Source organism: Copadichromis virginalis, linkage group LG11 (assembly GCF_057382275.1).
Source record: "Copadichromis virginalis isolate Kocher_CV1m ecotype Utaka linkage group LG11, C_Virginalis_male_GT1.1, whole genome shotgun sequence".
Lineage (NCBI taxonomy): Eukaryota > Metazoa > Chordata > Actinopteri > Cichliformes > Cichlidae > Copadichromis > Copadichromis virginalis.
Window position 1 is genome coordinate 27,523,688 of NC_140628.1, and position 22,755 is coordinate 27,546,442.

Sequence of the window (22,755 nt, forward strand, 5' to 3'; positions counted from 1 at the left end):
GACTTGGGTATAAGTGCTGGTGTGCAGATAATTTTATTTTAGATGACTAATGTCCTAGAAAGTACAAGTAACTTGAAAGTACAGTAAGAGAGAATCATTCATCAATTGTCTGTGCCGTCCTTAAGATGGGGATAAGGAGACGCGAGCTCTGAAGGAGACCGTGGAGGGGGGACGGTTTTAACTTGCCCTTAAAACAAAAGAAGACGTTATCCCCTCTTTCTCTCATCCCTGTCTCCTATGGCGTATCCATCTGTCATCGATTGAAAATGAAAGAAATAGAAAGCAAAGGGGTCGCGTCAGATCAGATCAATGGCGGGTCATTAATGCGGTTTGTTAAGCAACGCAGATCTCGCAGCTTGGGAGTACAGTCTCACCTTTCAAACTTGGGGCTGCAGGGTGACAGATACTACTGATCCGCAATCACGCTAGGGGGGAAAAGAAATCCCCCCGTGTCCCCTTGATTCCTAAGATTAATCTGTTCCACTTATTTTACCTCTTCTTTGCAAATTTTAGACAGAAAAAAATCTACGCACTCACTGACACGCACACAGCTGCCCTACTTCTAAATGGATGTCATTCTCTCACATCTCACTGCTATTCGTCCTGTGTCCCTTTACACAAGCTGGCCCACAATCCCTCTTTCTTCTTTTCATTTATCCTTTGTGCCCACAATCTTAATCATTGGTCTCCATTTGACTCTGTACTTTTCCTCCCTTTGAGTCTCTGAGCCCGTGCGTCCTCCTGCCTCCCGTTTTTTTTTTACCCCAAGTCCCATGGCTTCCCTTTTTATCCTGTCCTTGCTGCGACTGTGTCACTGTTTGCATCACACTCTGCAGGGTGCTGCTGTCAACATATGACTTTACCCAGCAAAGTGCAGCAGCATCATAAAGGCAGATTTGTAGGAATATGTACGCAAGCTTTTTTTATTATTATTATTTCATGGTACAAACTCATCTCTAACCTCCTTTTCTACTCTTTGCTTGTGTCTCTTTTTGCCGCTCAGGCCATACAGTCCTTGTTTCCTCGTTTGCCAGACACCAGCAGAGGAACTTCCCTTTTCGATCGGGGGACCACAGCACCAGGACCTGAAGGGGACAAACTGAGACTGGACTCATTTCCTTTCCTAAGTTCAGGTGAGCAGAGAGAATGACAAAGTTGGTCAGATACATGCCGGTCTTCCTCTATTGCATGAAGAAAAATACACTTATATATATATATATAAAGTGTATGATTGGCAGTGTACAAACAAAGGGAGGAGGAGAAGGTAGCAATGTAAGTTGAGCAGAGAGAGAAATGAGGATACAGTGAGGCATGAACATTTATTGTTAAAGGAAATAAGAGAGATGGCTGTCCCATAGCAGTCTACAGTGAGACTGTGCTCCAGGTGAGAAAGCCCAGGTTAGCTGGTGAATTATGCATGTCAGCTGTAGTGAGACACAAGTCGAGGGCTGGAGAAATCATCCACTTTTTCAGCGCAACTGTTCACATTTGTCCCCTTCTATCTCAGAAAGTGAGTTCAACCAAACACAGCACGGAAGTGTCATTGTTTGCTTGACTGATGGCACGCATGCACAAATGCATTTCATTTGCAATCTCTGCACACGCATAAGAAGGTATACGAATCTGCAGAGCTCGAGAGGTAGTGTGTAAACAGACTCACTCACACACAGATGCAATTCTCATCCCAGAACCGGCACCCTCTCCCTCCTCCCTATTCTGTTTGTCCTCAGGTCCTATTCCCCCCTTCTTCCCTTCTCACCCTCCTCTCCCTCCCATGTGTCCCCGCTGTCCTAATCCCTTCCCAGGCAGGAAGGCCCTAATTGAGGGTGCAGGCTTCAGTTTGTGGCCTGTGGGCGCCCATTACTGTGTTTTCATAAGCAAGTGAGGCCTGCCTGACTGATTCAATATTCATGTGTCTGCCAGCTACTCCTGGCCCAGCACGCAGAGACTTCACCACTGTCAAATTAGCCCTGCATAGTAAATAACAGAGTGAAAGAGAAAAAGAGAGTGAGAACGGCTGGGAGAGAGGTGGAGGGTGCAGCAGAGAGAGAATCTTTGAGTCGGTTGTCATTTGGAAGGAAGTAGACTAGGTTGAGAGGCAATGCGTTTGTTTGTTCATTAAAATTGCATTCCTGCATCACCTCAAATTTGCCCCCTCGTTCTGTTTTCAAGTGATTGAATTCAAATACGCAACGCAATTTGCTGCACCATAAGTGTTTTTTGCTTAATTTGAAATGATATCATGACATGTCAGAGCATTGCGGGGACAAATGTCGACATTATTTCTCAGTGAGAATTTTCAACAGTGTGACTGGTTTCACCGCAATGATGCGCAATCAAAACAGAAGCAGAGTCACTTCACATATTTCTTTTCTTTTAAATATACAAGGAAATGATAAGCCGTTTGGAAGACGGGAACTCTTCTTAATTGTTTTTCACTGCAGTGGAGAATCTTTGTGTTGACATCTGGTTTGCAGCGGTGTGAAGTGGGTGTACTACACAGTACCGGCATGCATAAATGAACCATCAGGTTTTGTGTTGAAAGCAGCCGTGCCAGAATTAGCCCCTGTGGCTCCTGATTAGAATTGCTAATACCACTGACTATAATTAGTGAACATTCTTGGATGTTGTATGTCAGGAAACCTTTGCCCCTTCTGAGAGCTAACCTCCATCTCTGGATTTTCTCTGTCCTAGGTGCACCGTGCTATTCAAAACCCCCGTCCCTGCTGGGCCCGTACCCTCGCAACCCACCCTTTGACTACCCCTGGGGCTTCAATCCCTACCTCCCAGGGGCCTTCTCTCTCAACAACTGCCCAAAACTGCCCCCTGGCTCCCTCTACCCCTCCCAGTTTTACCCCAACCCCTTGCAGAGCAGCCTTTCACAGCTGCCTCACCCCTTCTCCTCCCTGCTCCCGCCTGGAGAGGCAGGTGGGGGTGAGAGGGGAGCAGCGGGGCAAACTGGCGGGACAAATGGCACAGCGGGTGGTCAGCCGGCCAGACTCTGCCTGCCGCCGTACCAGGGCAGCCTGTCGATGGGTCGGACAGACATTGGCAGCGGGGCGACACTGGGAGAAAGGGTGGAGCCCAATCCTTCGGGTCTCGGCTTGACCTTGGGCCTGGGAGCGGTCAGCTTAGGAGCTGGGACTGGGACAGACCAGCAGAGCCCCACAGAGAGAAGAGGAGGGGTGAAGCAGGACCCAGAGTCAGACTCAGACCTGGAGATAACAGATCTGAGCGACTGCAGCTCGGACAATGAAAATGAGCATGAATTTGGCATTCGGAAGGAATCCAGCCATGCGAACCGATCACAGCTTGTGTTAGATGGGAAGAAAGGAAGCGTGTTGCCTCCCATCTCCTCTCTTCCTCCACCAGTGTCCCCACATCCACTGAAGAGCCTGATGCCCATTACTCCTCCTCCCCCATCCCTGCCTAGGTCACTCTCACCTTCCATGGCTCTGCATGAAAGACACAGGGAGACAGAGACTCTCAAACTGATACACAGCTAAGACATTTTCTGATGTGTCCTCCATCTTGCCAGTCTATGGTCTGATAACTCTCTTTTTCTCTCCTTTTGTTTCTCTGAGATGAATTTTCCACTTTAAATCATCAGATCTTTTCCAGCCCTTTTCCAGGAATGGCAGTTAACTTCTTTTACTTCTAAAACTGCAGTTTTCCTGTTTGCTGTGCAAGTTTTGAGCTTGCCAGCAGTCCATTACACTACTGATTCATTCATCTTAGAATATATGGGGTGTACAGTTTTTAGAGTGTCGGCTGTCTCGTCCTTTTTATTTTGATCTCTCGCACCAAATGGTTTGTAGATTTGCTTTATGCATTGCCAGCACTAGTCTACAATTTGCTGTCTGCAGCTGAGCTACGAAAGAAGGCATCGAGGTGGGAAATTACAACACAGCAATTCCTGCCTTGACAAACATTAACAAACAACATCCCTAAACTAACAGAACAACAAATGATGCTCAGATCGATCCAATTTTACAGATTTGTCCTGTAATTCTACAGATTTAGACTATAAATAATTACTGTGGCTTTCAAGACATGGTCAAATACTGCCACCTAGTGGTCCTTTCACTCAATGTCGTTTTCAAAGAACTGCAAGTGTGTGAGTGAAGCTACTGCCCTGAGTTCATTTTGCACTGTTTTTTAAAATATATATATTGTTTATTGTGGGTTAATTTAAATGTTAACAATCCATCTGTTCAATAGTGCTAACTGTGACGGTCTGTGCGTATTTACTTTGTCTTGGTGCACATTTTCTAACAGGAAAGAAAAAGAGAGCAGGAAGGAGCTGGACCAATCTAGAATTTGTATGAATATTTCTGTATATATTTTAATATGGTGTACATGACATTTAATTATAATTCACTATGATAAGATTTAGCTGTATTGTTGTGATTTTATTCAGTATTTAAACATGTTGGAAAATTATAAGCTTAGGTGTATCAAAATTGAAATTATTAATGGCAGAAGATCTGCACTCTGAAGACTTTTTTTTAATGTTGAGGACTGAGCTCACGTTGGGATTTGTCTCTGATTTCCTCAACCCCAGTTAATTGTGCCCTTTGGTCATTTTGTTCTTGCCAGATGCCCAGTGTACAAACCCTTTGGGTTCAAAAACATGCCGGCAGACTTATTTTTCTAGTTAGCATTCACCCAATGTTCCTGTACTGTAATTAATCTAATGTGAATAATATTGGTCTTTGCATTTTCTTCTTTAAATCCTCCCCCCAAAATCTGTTTTGATTATTTTTCAATCGATTCTTTTTGTCCATGCCAGCAGCAGAGCAATTTGTTTTGCTTGAGGACACTAAACAGTGGTGGGAGGGAATACTTACAAAAAAAACTGTACCTTTCCTCTCCCCAGATCTTATGACCAACATCCTTTCTACAGCCCTGTTTCTCAGCGTGGAGTGAACAGTGAATCATATTGTACAGTTTCATAGCCTTTATGCCGATGGTTTGTCAAACAGTGGCAGTATACCGATTATGTGTGAAAGCTCTATTGTAAAGTTAATGTAAAACTCTATGTTTGTTGAGTTGCTCCAGGAAAGGCCTCCAGTCACCTCCACAGGAAGAACACTAACAGCTGTAAATACTATTTCCTCGTGTGTGTGTGTGTATGTGTGTACACATCCAGAAATGACAGTGCAGTGGTTTTACCTGTCATCTTTCTTTGTTTTACTGTAAAGAGGAAAAATGGAAAGTGCAAAAAGAAGAAAAAGAGTAATATCTTCAAAAGCAATAAATATTATTCTGGATAGCGGACTGTTGACTGTGTTGTTGAAAAGATTTAAAAAATACGGTGCTTCATACATCACAATTCTGACACAATCTGTGGAATTCAGGTCAGTGAAAAGAAATATTATATTATATTATATTATATTATATTATATTATATTATATTATATTATATTATATTGACACCAATAATGATTTGATTTTTTTATGCATTGGTGAAAAGTCCATGAAAAGTGTCTCTTAAACTGAAAAAGCACAGTAATTGCACACCATGCCAATTTAATCTGAACTTTTCTTTTCCTATAAATAATTAAATCTTGTTTACATTTAGAGATCTCTGCCCAAACTTTCTGTTACTTTCTGTTGTGTTTAACTAATTGTTTACCTGCTTTTCTTTTAGATTGGCTTTTACAAGCTGGCAAAATGCAGACAAATGAGACATTACAATTACACATGCAGAAGTTGTTATCACCATTTTGATGTATATTTTAATGTTTTAAGATGATTGTTAGGATGTTTTATATATGCCACTTAATGATAGGAAACATATTCCATTCAGGGAATGTAAAATTTTAAAACTGTTTGTTTGCCATCTACAAAAAAAGGGGGAATTTATAAAGCATTGCGTAATAGCACAAATCATACTGAGGCACTTTCAATGAACCTCTTAGTATTACAGAGAGGAATTTATTACTCGCACTTAAGCTCAGTCAGCATGTGAAAAATATTTTAAAGAAAAAACACCTCACTATCAAACAAGAAACGTCACTGTGCTTGTGATGATCACTGGTACTCACTAGACAAAACATTTGCAATTGTCATTATCAACTGTAACTAAATTTGTTTGACAAATACACAAGGAGTGGGGCTGCAGACATAGAGGGTGAGTCTTTTAGAAAGGTGTGCAACAGAAAATAGTAACATCATCATTAAAGTTCAGATCATTTAATGTATATGTGGCATCCACGTCATGTGTACATCATTTGTCACCAAGCGCTTAGGCCTCACTACTTTTCTACGTTAATCCAGGGAGAGATTAAATTAATTTTCAAAGAAGTTTGTCAACCTGGAAAAAGATTTAAAGGTCAAAGAGAATTTATAAGCTGACACAGTACAGGTAGAGACATGTATTAATGATTTAGAGGTCAATTTGGAGACATTGTTTGCATCTACAATGTGTTCTTTCAGACTAGTGACACAAAAAATTCCCAAATACACATTTAAGGGTTTATTTTGCTACATTTTTTTTATTTATGTAACACAGTGCATATTAATCAGACATTATATTTGTATATGTAAACACTTTACTCATGTTACAAGAAACAGTTGCCTTAATGTAAGAAAAAAAAACAAATCTTCTAAATCTTTATTGTTAGATGTATTTGGAACGTTTGCCCTTTTTATCTCAGGGTCAAAAAATCTCAATGTAGAGCAAAAATAAATACTTAAATATTCATTCAGTCAGTCAATACACACACACACACACACACACACACACACACACACACACACACACACACACACACACACACACACACACACATATCGTTAGGTGTAGATTTGTTGCCTGGTCGTTATCATATTTCTCCACAGTGCGGCGCCAGAAGGCTGGAAAATAAGTGAAGCATCGAGAAAACCAGGGAGAAAAGTTTTTTGAGAGTTCAAGCCTGTAAAATATAAATAATTCATATTAATACTTAATTTCCCGCAGACATAGTTCCTTCAGACATTTCTGATTTCTTAGCTTCGCAGTAGTGAAGATAATTTTTTTCTAAGCAGATACAGAGATTGACACCATCCTACATATCAATAATTTATGCTTTACACTGTCGGTCTTTGTTCAGAACATAATACATATTTTTAGAAAGAAAAAACTGTTTTGTTTTTGCTGCAACATTAATTATAAAAGAAAACTGAAGACGAATGGGTTTAACAGGTTTCATGTAAGTAGCGGACTGGCTAAGTAAACAATAGACAGAGGAAGGGTTTCATTTTGTATTGTGTTAATAACACTTTTTGGGTATCTCGTCTAGATATTTCTAAATGGTAGTAAGCGAATTCGTGTTTACACAAATATAAAGGGTCCATAAACACCGTGCTAATAAAATTCTCTTGTGTTGCAGAGAGTAGGTTCTTAATGGGGACAGGTTACTGTGTAACACAGTGCGGAAACAAGCCGTTTGTAGGGGTTACTGTTACGTTTTTATATAACATTCAAACCTTAAAACACACGTAAATTGACAAAAAGTTATAATATTGCCACTTTTATTTATTGCGTACTCGATAATTTCGAAGCGGTACACTGTAACTTCCCCCCCTCGCGGTTAATCACTCAGTTTTTTTTTATGTGTACTTCCGCGTACAATGTTATTTTTTTTCTTCCCACTGACACACGGCAACTTCGAACAGGAAACCTCTTAGACGTCTCGCCTGTCGGTTTCTCTGTATTTACGGGTAAGTACACCATTCATAATGTTCACATGCTTGTGAACATTATCACGCTTTTGGACTTTTACGGGTTTCAGTGCTATAGTTTGAGTGGTTTTTGGCTATTTGTTGGCGCTGGCTTCCCCCCCATACAGCCAGAGCGGCAGACGATAGCGTCCGCATACAGGAATGCTGTACTCGGCTCACTGCACGACATCTCGTCCTGTGCGATCAAAGCCCATCTGCAGACGATTTTATTCAACATTTTGGCCATTTTCATTAGCACTGGGATAGCCACAGGTTTATTTTGTGAACTTGTTTAACAAAGGCATGGGAGTAACAGGGGAAAGAAAAAAGAAAAGAAAAAAAAACTTAAGGTAGCAAACTTGTCTTTGTGTATTTTTTGGCAAAGCCATCGAAATTTTATACGACTGTCCTCAGTTTCGGTTTAGCCCAAACTACAAATCACTTTAATATTCTCAAATGGAGTTATGTTTTGTATTGAGCTAGTCAGTGGGAAGTTTATAGCTTGTGACCTTGAGAATTTTTATGTATTTTTTTCTTATCTTCTTTGAAATAGTATCTTTATGAAATGTATCATATGGGTAATCTGGTTGTTACAGCTATACAGTGTGAACCTGTGTGTATTTTACCTCATAAATGTTTTTATTATATCCAGCCTGTGATGCAAGTATACACACACATACAAAAAATACTCTCAGCACATTATAGAGGCTTAGGAAACCACTACCAGATCAATTCCTCTGTTTTCCTCTCATTTATTTGTCGACACTTTTTTCCCCACAACATGAAAAGTAGCATCTGTCTTATCCCTCCCAGTTTTTCCCCCCTCCCCCTTTGCTTCCTGTTTCTATATAACTCACTTATCAGATCGGCCTATAGACTGGGGGTCTCAATGCAGACAAAGTTCAATAATTAGTGTCTGTGTGTAATTGATTGCCAGTGGTGATGTTTTTTCTCTCACCAAGTGCATTGCCTGTGCAAAACAGGCAACAGTTTCCTGTGCTCACAGGAAACTATAATTACTGTACATCTAGTGGTGCATCTAGTACAGCTTCAGTATCTCATGCTACCCTAGACAGAGGATGCTAGGGTAGTGTGGGCTGTGTATGCCAGTAAGCTGTAAGTTAGTAATTAGTCCTCAAAGAAAAACGGTTGCTTTTAAACAAGTTGTCAGGGCAGTTTATCCAGGCTTTTTTTTAAAGTCACCAATCATGAGCTCAGTCAAAGCCACCTTAGAATCACCCTAAATTTTGATGATGCTTATTGCCCATTATTTGACTCTGCCTGTGTGGTAAGGGCATTGGAGCTGGCGGTTTTAGAGACTGTGACTTGTTCCCAGTCAGCCGCTGCACCCCAGAGGCCCCATGTGAAGCAGGCTCTGCCACTTCCTGTTACGCTCTGTTAGACTAGAGGTGCACTGCACTTGTCATCTTTCTCTCGCTACATTTTACAAGTGCAGGCTTGTCTGGAGCCCAAAGGCTACCTTCTCTTCCTTTTAAAGGAGTGTTGGCTATTTAATCTGAGTTGCTGCACTGCTCTCTCCCTCTCTTTCTTCCACTCTCTATTGTTTTAGACCTACATAAACTCAGCCATATCCCCTCTTTCTTAGTGAGGAGGAAGATAAACTCAGGATATCGCTACAGTGAGCCATTTTCAGTTGTTGTTTAGCCTATGTGAACGATACCAAACAACTGGAATGACGGGTAATGCACTTTCAGTGGAACAGCCAGCAGCTGTCCTAAGGGCCTGGTGGTGTATTGCTAGCACAATGATAATTTACTGTACTTGGGCTCTGACTTCAAAGGGAGCACAGGTATTCTTCTCTGGCTGAAGATAGTCTGACAAACAGTCAGCAGATAATGAGAGATGGAGTGGAATCCCTGCTATTCTCTCTGTGAGTCAGAAATCTCCTGATTCCTCCTGAATGAGCTCACTAGGTGAGGTGGGGTGAAGTTCCAAACAACTGTGTGAGATGGTGAACAGGAAGGTGCTCATGCTCTTCGGCGCGTGTGACGTGAGTTTTTGTGAAACCGCAACATATGACCTCTGATCAAGGCACAACACTATTGTGTCATTGTAACTACTTCTGCATTGGTTTGCATGGATCTCTCATACAGCAATAACAGCACAGATTTGTTGGCTGCATAGATATAATGTTGTAGCTTCTTTGCATAGTTTTTGTTGTTGTTGTTGTTTTTGCACGGTTGTGAAATTGTACCTGTACCTTTTTGTTGCATTTGCATAAAGAGAAAAAGGAGGCACTTTGCAACATCATATTTTTATTCTTGGACTTTGCTTGTGTAGCTTTGCGTGATTCACAGTTCAGACTAAAGTCGTGTCGTCTTGTACTGGGCTTCAGTGCAGTCTCTCTCTCTACATCCACCCCTGAGCAACACATTTCAGGACCTATCTATTTCTGACTGTCTTCTGATTGGCAGTCTCTTGCAAACAAAGGATTTGAACAGTAGGTGGGTTGGGCTGCAGTGCTTACAGGTTGACCATATTATTAGGGGTTATCAGTGCTCGCTGAAAGGAAATGTTTAGACCAGTCTCACGTTGTGAGCTTTTGCCTCCGCTGAATCATTTGCATATATGCTCATGATTAATATGAGCATCCATCATTGTAATAGCGCATATGTGTCAGAAAATAAGAAAGAGCGTAATAGAGAGCGAGCAGTATGTTTCTATGAGTATTTATGGTGCCTATGTGGCCTACATGTGGGAGTTCCCCTTTAATTGAGTAATACATTATTCATGTGTCATTATGGCTTTCCAGCATAGACCAGAATGTATCTGTTCTGGGCTTCTTCTGTGTTTTTACTTGGCTTGTCTGTTTTTGTTTTTGTTTTTCTCACCTGTTAAGTTCCGTCTTCCCTCTGCTGTCATTTATGTTCTGCTCAAACTGCATGTGCTCGAAGTGGATTTGCAACTTATGAGTCATATGTGTGCAGCAGTGATGTCCCGCTGCAAATGAAGCAGCCCTTTTGATTTCAAAATGAATGCAGCACGAATCCTTATGAGCTTTCTGACTGATGATAGGAGTTTTTTGTGCAATTTCAGCCTTGTCTCCAGGAGCTTAAGCGTCTCGTATGAAAAAGAAAGAAAATGGAAAGACTTGCATCTATCTGTCCAAATGTGAGTCAGACGGGCTGGCTGGAAGGCCGATGTGACAGGGGGTGAGGGAGTGAAGAAGCAGAGAATGAGCTCTTTCATTTGAGGGTCAGAGTGGAAAAAGCGAGACCAGACTCCACTCTTATGTTTACTCTCGAGGAGTGAAAGATGGTGGGGGCTTGGTGGGGTGAAAGGTCCTCCAGTCAAGTGTGTGGAGACAGTGTGTTGACTGTGTGTTAGCACACAGCTCTTTACAAACAATCGCTCATCCTGTGTTATACAATAAGTCATCATTTCCATTGTCATTTTAAATAATGGCAACTTCTATATTTATATTTTGATTACACTGTTCCACTGCTAGTCTACCCTACATAATGTATTACTTTTAACTGTGATGTTTGGTGCACATTTAGCCTTACAGCTTCATACATGTTCAAGGGAAAAATTAAAAAGAGAAACCCCAGAAAAAGCAAGAGGAGAGGATGAGGGATTCGTCTTTTATGCTGGCTAGGTAGTTGGATAGTTTTCACACACAGAAATGTGGCTCTGAACTTGAAGCATTCCTTGTGAAGTACCGGTACACTGGAAGATTATTATTGTGACATACCGAAAATAATTCAGATACCTCTCCTAATACATGGAGCTTATTCTTAGAGCTTTATCTATCGACCTTAAAAATAGGCCCCTGATAAAAGTAGTAGCATTGCAACTAAGTGTTCCTATTATTAGGAGTGTTATAGTATAGCATTGTTTGTTAATTGGAAATATTTAAAAAATGAAATATTAATTTGTTGTTTTGTTAATGACAGAGCCCAACTGATACAGGAGACTGACACCGATATTTAGAGATTTAAAGAATGAGATATTATTTTATATCAGCCGATGTTTTTTTTTCTTCTTTCATACACATGAAAGATAAACATTTATTTATTCCTTTACACTCTTTCCAACTCTGCCGGGATCAGGTTGTTGTTGTGTTTGTGGTGTTCCAAACACTTGTGTTTCCATCAGCGAAGTTGCCCTTTTGAGGAAAAACTATGCAACATCAACTCTTATAATATTACTGAAGGGTGTTTCTTCCATCTCTTATTTACTTTTTAAATTTGAATTTATGAGGGTTTTAACATCCACATACCTGTGTTGATTTCATTGACCAATAGTTGTCGTCATTTTTTTTCCTGACAATGCAAGACAAGACAATAGCTAAATAAAAACTAATGCACAAAGGCAAAAATTATGATGAAATGTGTCAACACTTTCCTCAACTAATAAAAATGCAACTAAACTAATTTGGCTGTATAGAAAGGCGGGACAAGTTTGAAAGTGATCCAATCAGAAGTAATATCTTTGTGCAGTAAAGCTAGATGCACACATCTGATATGCCGCCGACAAACAAGGTGGAGGTGGGGGCAGAGGTGGTGGTTTCTCAAGAAAACACAGCAAAATGTCAACGCTTGGGAGGAAGAGCAGAAATTTCACAGCTGATGTGAAGGGAAAGATGCTGCTTTGTAAACTGAGTGGAGCCACTGTCACCAGAAAAAGACAACAAACTTTTACAATTTAAATTTAGAAAATAATTTAGATGCCCAAATTATGAGTTTTAGTCAAAAGGTTATGACTAAAACTAAATTTAAAAAAAAAAAACTGTCAAAATTAACACTGCTAGATTAGCAAAAGTTAAAATCATTGGAGTGCATCGGCCGACTGATACATTGGTGGCTCTATACATGCAGCTCTAGTTAATAACACAGAGCTGTGGGGCTGGTTTAGTTATATCTTAACTAAACCAGCCCCAATGACTAGCTAACCATTGTATCTGGTTGTATTTTCACAATTCACATTTTTGCTTTTTGTAGCTTTTAAAATTTCCTTCATTTATTGTGATATCATCATCATTCATTCCTTTGGTTGTGTTTACAATGTGGTAAAAAATCTTTGGAGACAGGTCAATTTTCAGTAATGAATAATTCAATAATCAGTTTAATGTATGGTCTATAAAAATTTAAAAAGAAGTGCATTATTTCACTATGGTTGGCCGCTTTGGGGGTGCTCTCTATACTGTGCTCCAGTTTTTCCATCCAGTGTTTCCATTTTTAACTGCAGTCCTAGCAGTGAAAAATGGAAACCTTTCTCCAAAGTTGGAGTTGATGTATTTCAAAGGTTATTTTGCCAGCAGTCTTTTAATGTAAGAGCTCTGTATAGTAAGAGAATCGGATCAAAATATGACCCAAGTTACACTTTTTTAGAGGTAGCATACAGCGTGAGATAATCCACTAAATATCCAGTCACAGTTCTGCAGATTCTTCCATTTGGTTTAGACAAGGGCATTGGTCGTGCGGATCATAGCACACCAGACAACCATTTTCTCATTGCGGTTCACCAGAAAATTTACCTATGCCAGTCTCACATTGGTTCAGTTGGACATCACACAAGCTTCTTACTAGGAAACTAACATGTAATGTTAGTTGGGTAATGTTTAGAAAGGTTCAAGGCTACAGTGCATATGTGAACGAAGGAAATTATTTCTGTTGGCAAAATTGGAGCCAGTGAATATTGGCATCTGTGTCTTTAAAAAAGGCACAAGAACCATAATCTCTAGCTGAATGACTTGTAACTAATTTGGAGACCGGATTTTGACAAGAAAGAAGCCTGTGGGGATATTTGCAGTCCTGCTGCACTCTTTTCATTTTTTTCTTTTTTCTTTTTTTTTTTTTAAACTGCAGGCACACTTTGAGAAATATTATTTCTCAACATGTGTATTTCATTACTTGGAATGCTACTGGCTATAGCCTCCCAAATGTATTGTCAGTCAGTGTTTGCTTTAAGTTTTTATATTGATAACTGTCAATAATATTGACATATCAATTCACACTTGAATAACTGTGTTCTTAGAAAAATATTCATTGCCAACCATGAGAATGATGTTTGAAGCATCCTGAACCAAGGTGCGCCTGTGTGCAAGTACACAAGCATTTTTTGGCAATGTTAACCTCAGAAGCTTTGAATCTGGGCAGGCTAAATTCCTTCCAGAAATATTCATCCTGTTCCCTGGCATTTCTGGCTTTGTTTGGTATAGTCTTAAAATCAGCAGCAAACGAACCTACAGTAGACACACTAATGCACGCAACAGACTTGTGAATTAGTCGGGAGTTGTTTTGGTCCGAAAATGCTAATCAGAGATGTCTGTGTTTGGTTTTTAGCAATTACTGCTCCACACACACACACACACACACACACACACACACACACACACACACACACACACACACACACACACACATGGAGGCAGTTAGGACAAGCTAGAGGTTCACTGTGAACTGCCAATCCATGCCAGTCGATTTGCCTCAGCCTATCAACTGTTTCCATGAAGCCAGTGACCTCTATATGGGGATAAGGCGAGAGAGAGGGGATGGGGCGTTTTTGGCTTGGAGTTGAGGGTTATGAGAGTAGGAAAGTGAAGTATGCTTTAGCTCTGAGGAGCGACAAGAAAATGAATCAAACGTCTGTTAAGCCTTCATGAATATGTGTGCATGAGGACATGGAGGGGAGGTTATAGCTCTCGTTATATGGGATGCCTTGTTAACCTCTTTAAACTAACAAACACTGAGGAGTATTGCGCTGAGAGTTGGTTGGGGGGTTCTGTCCAGCATCATTAAAAACCTCTGAATCTGCTCACCTAAAACCATATGAAAAGAAGGTCATTGATTCTTTGCAGAGGTTTTGTCCAGATAAAGGTCACTGGACTGTTGCAACAGTCCAGTGGCCAATGTAGGATCTTGTGAAGCAATGAAGAAAAAAATCTGCCTGTGCTTTGCCCGCTCTGTTGGCCATAATCTTATTTTAGCCACTACGTAATGGTTGTTGAATTACATAATTGACCCTTGTCTACTAGCTATGAATGCACTGGCTGTTTTAGAAGTGAGTGTAAAAGGGGCCACTTTGTTTAACGCCAGAGGTAGAGGAGAAGAAAGTAATATATACTTAGAGAGATGAAAGTCACAGAGGGGAAAAAAATGAATGGTAGACGAAAGCTGTGGTAATGCAGAGGAGGAGAAAAGGCAGTCTTACCTCTTCAGTGCTGATGAGCCACTCCCTTATTGCGCATGCACTGATGCACCGACTTCCCCTGTGCATGCACGCTGCTGTGCAACATAATTATGTCACAGGTAGCCTTTTTTTGTTTTTTGCTCATTCCCTGCCTAGTGACAAGGTTTCAAGGATAACTTTGCCCTCATGTAATGCTCAGACTTCTGTTCTGTTGCCCTTTTATCTCACACAACATTCATAATGTGACATTCAGTCACATCAGGACTACTTATCCTGAAATGTCTTATTGCTGAGAATATGACTTTTAATCAGATATGTTTGTTTGCTATGTCTTTGAGCTGATCTCTGCAGGAGTAATGCCCATGAGTCATACAAATTAAATAACATTCTCTTTGTACTGCACTGAGGCATTTTACACCTCACACGTGTTCTGCTCAAACCCTGCTCCTTCCTTCCAGCCCAACCCATAGCCTTTCAGTGCATGTGCATTTAGGCCTGCACTTTTTCATACTTGTGGATGTTCGATTTATATGCCATCATGTCCATAGGTTTGAACCTGATGTGGTTGGAATGCAAACTTTATGTTTTAATTCAAGGCTTGAGTTGGTTAGATGCTGGGAAAGGATTAGTGATCCTCCATTTCAGTTGTCATCTGTGGTCTTTCATGCTGTTTGGTGTTCCTGAGCTGGCCAGTGCATTCCTTCTATTTAAGAATGTACCAGATTGTTGATATGGCCACTCCTCAAGTTTTTGTTATCTCTCTGATAGGTTTATTTTGTTTATTCAGCCTAATGACAGCCTCCCTCGCTTTCATCAACATCGCTTTGAGAGTTTCGGTAAAAAGATGCCAAATACAAGTTGAATCTTGTCTTTGTTTTGTCAGCTGGCCATGGCTTGTCAGTTAGATGTCCAATTACTTTTGAGCCTATAAAAATAGGGCTTATATATAAAAATGTGTATAATGCGATACTTTTGTTAAACACCAAAAATTCAAGCTGAAGGTCTGCACTTCAATCAAATCTTAACTGTTTGATTTTTAAATCAACTGTGATGGTGCACAGACACAAAATTACAAAAGAATGTGTCCAAATTCCTATGGATCTTACTGTGACCTTTTTGTGACCACAGGATGCTTATTAAGTATAAAGATGTGTAAACACAACATCGGGGCTTTATGTGTTGCCACATCAATTTTGTGCTGGCTAAACATTCAAAGATAATGTGATGATGAGCTGAAAGACTTTAAAACTGTTGAGTTATTTTCTTTATAGAGCCGGCTGTCGGCTAAGTTGTTAATCTAAACATCTGTGTGGACTTGACATCCCAACACACAGCACATGCTCTACAGTCAAGAGTTCCCTTTGGTTTTGTTTATCCTGAGGTGCTAGCTTACTGTCAGCTCTGCCAGCTGCAGCTAAAACCATTTGGTCAAGGTTGGAAGAATCTAGTGTGCGTGCTTGTTTATACTTGCTGAAGAGCAGATGTATACTCTGTAGGCCTTCAGGTGCAGGGCCATGCTCTTAACAGTGTTTCTCAGTACTTACATGCTTGCTACTCTTTCCAGGGTGTTTCACATTTATGTTTCCATTGCCTGTTTTCTCTGTTTTTCCATCGTGGCAGCCTTGTTCTTAATTTCCTGTTGAAGTGTGTCCCTTCTTTCTTTCTTTTTTTTAATTTCTGCTCCACACTCCCTCTCCTCCTCCTCCTCCTCCACCTTCACCTCCTTCCTTACCAGACCACTGGTTTTACTTCTTCTGTCTTCCATAAGGTCAGTATAAACTATATACTGGTGCTTATAGCCACAGTTTGTTTTTTGTTTTGTTTGGTTTCTTGCTTTCTTAGTTATTCAAGAGCTTTAGATTCCAAGATCACTAAAACAGGATATATGTAATACATATAATCATTTTTTGGGAGGTTTTTTTTTAACATGTGTGTAGTTAACAAAAGAAAAATCCTGATCCACTGAAGCCATGCCTGCTCTTTAAACAGTTAAATGGTTGTGCTGCATAAGTGGGTACATTTGAAGAATGTGCAACTTATTAAATAATTTTTCATATCCGGCCAATTTTACATTTTGATAAGCGAGCCGCTACCTTTGTTATGTGGCCACATTTGGCCTTAAGTGTTAACCACAAGAGATGACTAGACCTAATACAGGAAAGTCAGGTTACCAGTTTTAGATGTCAGGCTTTTGTTGGTAGCAGCGTTGTGATATAACAACTACTGGAAAGTCCAAACTTGACTTTTTGCACAGTAGATTTAACAAAATGCAGCCACACTGCTGTCTTATTTGATGTGGCGTCAGTTTGGAGCCAAGTCTAAGCAAATCTTCAGAAAATGTAATCAAGCTAGTTTTCATAATAAGGTTTGAGTAAGTCCACAGTTGTGAAAACTTGGGAGTGTTCTTCAGAAGCAGCTTGTTTCTCCTGCTGCTCAATGAGTTAGTCATGAAAAGCTATTGTAGCAGTGCCTGCTGTTGTCTCGCCAATGGGAATTTAATTGGATGAGAGCATATTGACCAAACAATCAACCAGATTTTGAGATCAGTCTGATATGTCTAAGTGTCTTATTTAGCTTTTATTTTAAATATATATAATGTTGGAAAAAAATATTTTGAATATGTTTTAGCTGCAAGTCAGAGCACAATGTGTAGCCAGGCCCTGTAATTTAAGGCCATTTGCCCCTATTCACACCATTATCATTTGAGTTCTGTTCCTCATTTGTTCAACACTGGGTTTCATTTATGCACTGCATTAACTTCCTTATCTGGTTCCCATGTGAACTAAGAGATGAGCGGGACCGGAGGTTTGTTTGATTCAGTTTTGACAACCATGTTTCATGCGGAAACACTTGTGGGCACCAACTTTTTTTTTTCTTTTCAAAATGTCTCACTCATTCTCATCTCTTTTCTGTCTCGCTTCCTCTCTCTCTTCGCATCTGATAGGTCATACAGGAAATGGTTCTGATAGCTTCCTGAGGAAATTACACCCACTTCCTGTCTGTGTGCCTCCCCATTTGCCACCTTGTCCATTTTTTTTCCAAGTCTTTTCTCAGGCTCCTCAAGGATAAGCCACTGGGGGAGTGGAGGAGCAGCAATACTGCTAGAAATCCCCCAGTTAGTGCTAATGAGGTTGAGGCCTGATGAGCAAGCCAGATAAACCATACAGCAGTACAAACACAGCAGGCAATGGCCATTAGCTGTTGGGTTATTTTTGGATGCTACCCTCATAGCATATAGAGAACAGGACACAACCTATTGTGACCAAGTATAAGAAGGGAGCAGTGACATATGTGTATACAATGGATTCTGTAGCCAGGTGCACCAAGTAATTGTAAACAAGTCTACATCTATCTAAATTTAGTGTTTTCAGTACAGGATGTATGTGTCTACATCAACTGGTTCCTCACAAATTTCTCATATTTTCACTTAGAATAATTTCTTACTCTATCAGATATTTACCTATTCCAACTTGAGAGCCACTTGCTCACACTTCCTTTTTTTCTCTCTCACAATCTCTTGGGTGGTTCAGTTTGACTTTTAAAGCACTTTCAAAATATCAGCAAACCCTTGACCTGGTGTGAAAACCTTTTCTAATCTCTCTGATTAAGAACTTCAAATTTGACATCACCAATGGGGCTGACTAGCAGTGTGGTTTGTTGCAGAAATATGAAATCTTTTACTGCAATAGTTCAACTTTTTTTTTAAACTAAAACATGAAAAGAAAAGAAGGGATCCTAAAGTTCCCCTCCAGACAAAAGTGTATTTTGTTTATTGTTACATTACATTTGACCTCCATTGTGTTCGAGGAAGCATGCTAAAGTTTTACTCCATTAAGCGGTTTTCATTTTCAATTTCTAAGGAGAGAAAACTACTGTGATCAAATCAAATGTGTAAGGATGATTTTGTGATAGCATAACTAGTTTGTAAACTCCTTGTTGTTGTGTTGTGAACTTCAAAAGTGTCAGTGCACAGTTACTAAGAGTGGACCAAAAATCATAGATTTGGGATTTTCGTGTAAGCAAGAAGCAGAGGTAGTTTAGAATTCGGGAATTGAATTGATTTCTGTGTACGTGTGCAAAAATGAAATACATGTCAGACACAAGTTATTATGTAAAGCATGGATTTTAAACATCTCTTCTGAACACATATGTTAATAAAATGTGTCCATAGCAAATGATCAAAATTCATCCAGTGTTGCACTGTTTATCTTTCTGTGCACACTTGGCTGAATGTATACTTCCACAGGTTTATAGCGTTCCTCTTGTTGCTGGCACTAGTTTTTCAAACTGCGGCATGGTTCGGGGTGACCTCTTAAGCTCTGTAAATAAATGTCTGCATAATATTATGTTAACATAATGTTGCAGTGGAGATTGCTCCTGTGGTTCAGTAACCTGAATGTGTTTTTTCTTTGGATAATGAACCTTTTAGTTCTTGGTTTTAAAAATGTTGCCATGCCATTTCTCCTCTGCGGTGCATCATTTAAACTTATTTATAACACAGGGGTCTGACAGCCACTGCCATGTGATTGCAGGAGTTTGATTGACAGGTGCAATGCAGATTTTGGGGTGATGTCACAGTTTGACGACTCCACTCTTCTTGGTCATAGGAGTTGTGCTAAAAAGCTCATTGTTTTAATGTCTTGCAAGTGAATGTGGGGTTTACATGAGAGCTGATGCAAGTGTTATCATGCTGCAGCAAAACCTTGGTGACCTGGTGGAAATATAAAATGTTAAACTGTGCAGGCTGGTTGCTGCTTTTTTTTTTTTTTTTCCTCCCATCTTTTTTTCCAATTTGAAGTGTTAGACGTCTGCATGGTCTGAGATGAAGAGGAATGCTTTGTAAAGACCAGCTGTCAGAGAGCACACACACAAACACACAAGTTTACCAGCAGCTCTCTACAATAACATAGGAATGGCCCCCTCCCATATACGTGCTAGGTCCTAATGCACACACATACACACACACACACACACACACACACAAAGGCACGTACGCTTGATGGCTATCATTAGATTGATGCCACCTGACACTTAGTTAGTACTGGAATGTGATGGAAGGGAGGGGTGGTGGGCAGCTGCCGACTCAGGAGCACCGGACCTGATCTCCGCGCTTCTGGGACGCTCTGTTCAAAAACTCACACCCTTCCTTTTTTTCCCCTTAGCAACGCCTGTATCAGACTGGAAAGACACTTGCAGCCTAGAGCTTATGCCAGTTATCCTGTAATGTATGTGATGGGCAGAGGGTCTGGTTATTGCTCAAGACCAAGACTGTATCCATCTGTTGTCTGAATTGTGCCATATGCTGGAATGCACCACTTGGCTCATTCTGGTCAGAGGAGTCCCTTCATAGTCCTAACCCTGCAATTAGCTTCCCTCTGCCTACCCCAGTTTGTCTTTCAATGTGTGAACTTGTACTGCAGCTCCTCTGAAATCAACCAAGACATAACAATAACAAAGGCTCAGATTTCGCTGTCCTGTAATAAGGAGAGTGAAATGCTGAGAACCAGTATTAAAAGCATTTTATGAATGTTTATATTCTTTAAACATTTAGTCAGTAATAATTGGGGAAACTACTATAAATAACTGCTATAACTACTATACCAGTATAGTAAGTTTGTGCACTTTAAGACAGTTGTTGGCTCATTTTTTCAGCTAAAACTCCAGTGCGGTTTGATGGTCAGAGAGTAAGTAAAGAATAAATATAAAATCTAATTCAAACAGTTACTTGGTATATGTGAACTTTAGAACCTCTTACTGTACACTGAGCTCCATGGATCTTACAAGATTGCTGATGCAATTTTCTGGTGAATTGACTGGTTAGTAGACATTTATTTTGTACCTGTAAGTCTGCATAAGTTACCATAGCAATGTACCCCGTTTTAAAAGTTGACCACTTTCACAGCACTGAAAACACAGTATTAGTAATGGAGTTAGCTGGTTAAGCCCAAATTCTACTTCATATTATGACCCTCTGGACATATACATAATACAGTAGCAACATGTCCATAATAGCCTTTATAATAGGTATTACTACTGATTAAATAAATTAAGCTAATTATTTCTGGTTATTTTTGGTTAAACTCAATAGGAATGGCCAAAATTGTTCAGGAGTTCTGGGCACTTTTTGCCAAACAGAAGTAACCAGAAGTCAATAGGAATGGCTAAATTTGCCCAGGATTTTCTTTCTCAGTTCAGTTTTTGTTCTCACGCACCTATTGTTAAAACTTGAGTGTGTTAAGAAACGTCCACAGCATTTTATCTTTCCAGTAAATGCGTAGATATGTTTTTCCAGCACTAATCATTGTCGTCATGGTGTCAGAACTTCTTCAGTGGCATGATAAGGTATCTTTGATGGTCTCACTTTAGTATGGCGTTGGCGGTTGGGTCTATGGGTGTGAAAAAGAGGAGACGTTTCCCTCTGTGTCATGTTTGTGTATGTCCGTGCAGATGTGCGTTCATGGCCCTGGCAGGCCTGTGTCTCTCTGTTTGGCTAACCCCTCCTACGCATGTTGCTCCAACACTGGCCTTTCTCAACCTGCAGCCCACTGGAAATGGCCATGAATGAACACATTCTCTCACTTTCTGCCTGTTTGCAATCTTACCCACTGTTTCACTCCCTCACTTTACCAGAGCTCACGGTGACTTTCATGTCTTTCTCACCCCACTTATCTTCTATTGAACACATACACTGAAATCAGGCCATAAATCAAATAATGATCATCTACACAGTCACATTTCCTTATAAACTCTAACCACTTAGTGAGTTATTTGTTCCTACTTAACAGACAACATGCAAAACCGCATATGTGAGCAAGTTTACAATGGCACAAAAAGTGTACTTAAAGTATGAAAAGACACTGAGAAACTCTGTGGATTTCATGAATCTTTTTTTTTTAGAAGAAGCTAATATAGTGAGTTTATCAAATATCTTACAAATTACAAGTTATGTAACTACATTGATGTAATAATCCTGAGAATTTAATATTGCTATAACAGGATATTCTTGTCTACACTGGTTAAAAAATAGTAAAGGTACAATTACCGGAGTATAAATGGCGATGCAAAGCTGAATAGCTGACACCTTTTCATACTTTGCACTGTATACAGATTATAATAGGAAACTTGCTGTAAAAAGCACAACACTTATCCAAATCTGACTGTCTTTAGTCTTGACTCTGGGCTAGAATAGAATGTAAAGCTCTATATCATTAGTCCCTCCTACACTAAATACATACAGGTACTCTGCTATTTAAACAAAATTAAATAGAAAAGAATGAATGTAAATGAGTCCTTATACTAAAGAGGTGCTAGATGAAACGTTCAAATATGCTTCTTGCTAACATTTGGTCATGACTTTCTCTTCTTTTTCCCCCTCCTATGTTTTTAAGATGAATCAGTTTTTAACCATTTTGTCTCTGTACTCACTGTGCCTTGTGTTCTCACCTAACACTACAGTGCAGCTTTTTAACGTGTGTTTGTGTGACTGTGTGTATGTAATTGGGTGTTCCCTGGTGGCGGCTCTGGGTCTGCAACCTTCAGAGGACTGAATACAAGGGCTGTGTGTTGTTTGTGTGTTTTGGGGAAGAGGAAATGTTTGGGCTGTAAAAGGGTGCGGCTAAATTGATGTACTTTTTCCCATTCATCATTTTCTAAAGCAAAAATTAGAATAAACCTTTTATTTCCAATTACTTGAGCTGCATTTTTAGACCTGAAGAGCTTGTGTCCCAACTAGAGGAGAGATTTCTGCAGCATTTTTTTTTACTGAACCCAACACAAGTCTGGAAAAATAAGGGACAAAATCTGGACACACTTCAGAGAATGTGATATTTTCCAATGCATGTTATACCCCAGGGAGAATTGAAGGAAGAAGTAGAATCCAAGGAAATCTCTCTA

At 40.0% G+C, this 22,755-nt stretch overlaps 2 protein-coding genes across 7 annotated transcripts in view; both read left to right on the top strand.

The window, feature by feature from the left end:
• Positions 1-5,274, top strand: part of erfl1 (Ets2 repressor factor like 1) — a 34,190-nt gene extending 28,916 nt beyond the window's left edge. Inside the window, exons 5-6 of the mRNA XM_085471785.1 lie at positions 1,004-1,133; positions 2,695-5,274. Of these exons, the coding sequence (XP_085327911.1) occupies positions 1,004-1,133; positions 2,695-3,506 (942 nt within the window). The 3' untranslated portion in view covers positions 3,507-5,274. The remainder of the gene's footprint in view (positions 1-1,003; positions 1,134-2,694) is intronic.
• A 2,254-nt stretch (positions 5,275-7,528) lies between these two features.
• Positions 7,529-22,755, top strand: part of arhgef1 (Rho guanine nucleotide exchange factor (GEF) 1) — a 41,322-nt gene continuing 26,095 nt past the window's right edge. For 2 of the 6 annotated variants that reach the window (XM_085471786.1, XM_085471790.1), the window contains exon 1: positions 7,530-7,707. The gene's annotated coding sequence lies outside the window, so the exon portion shown is untranslated. Of the gene's footprint in view, positions 7,708-22,755 lie in introns of all 6 variants that reach the window. The other 4 variants (XM_085471787.1, XM_085471789.1, XM_085471791.1 and 1 more) reach the window with 4 other exon arrangements.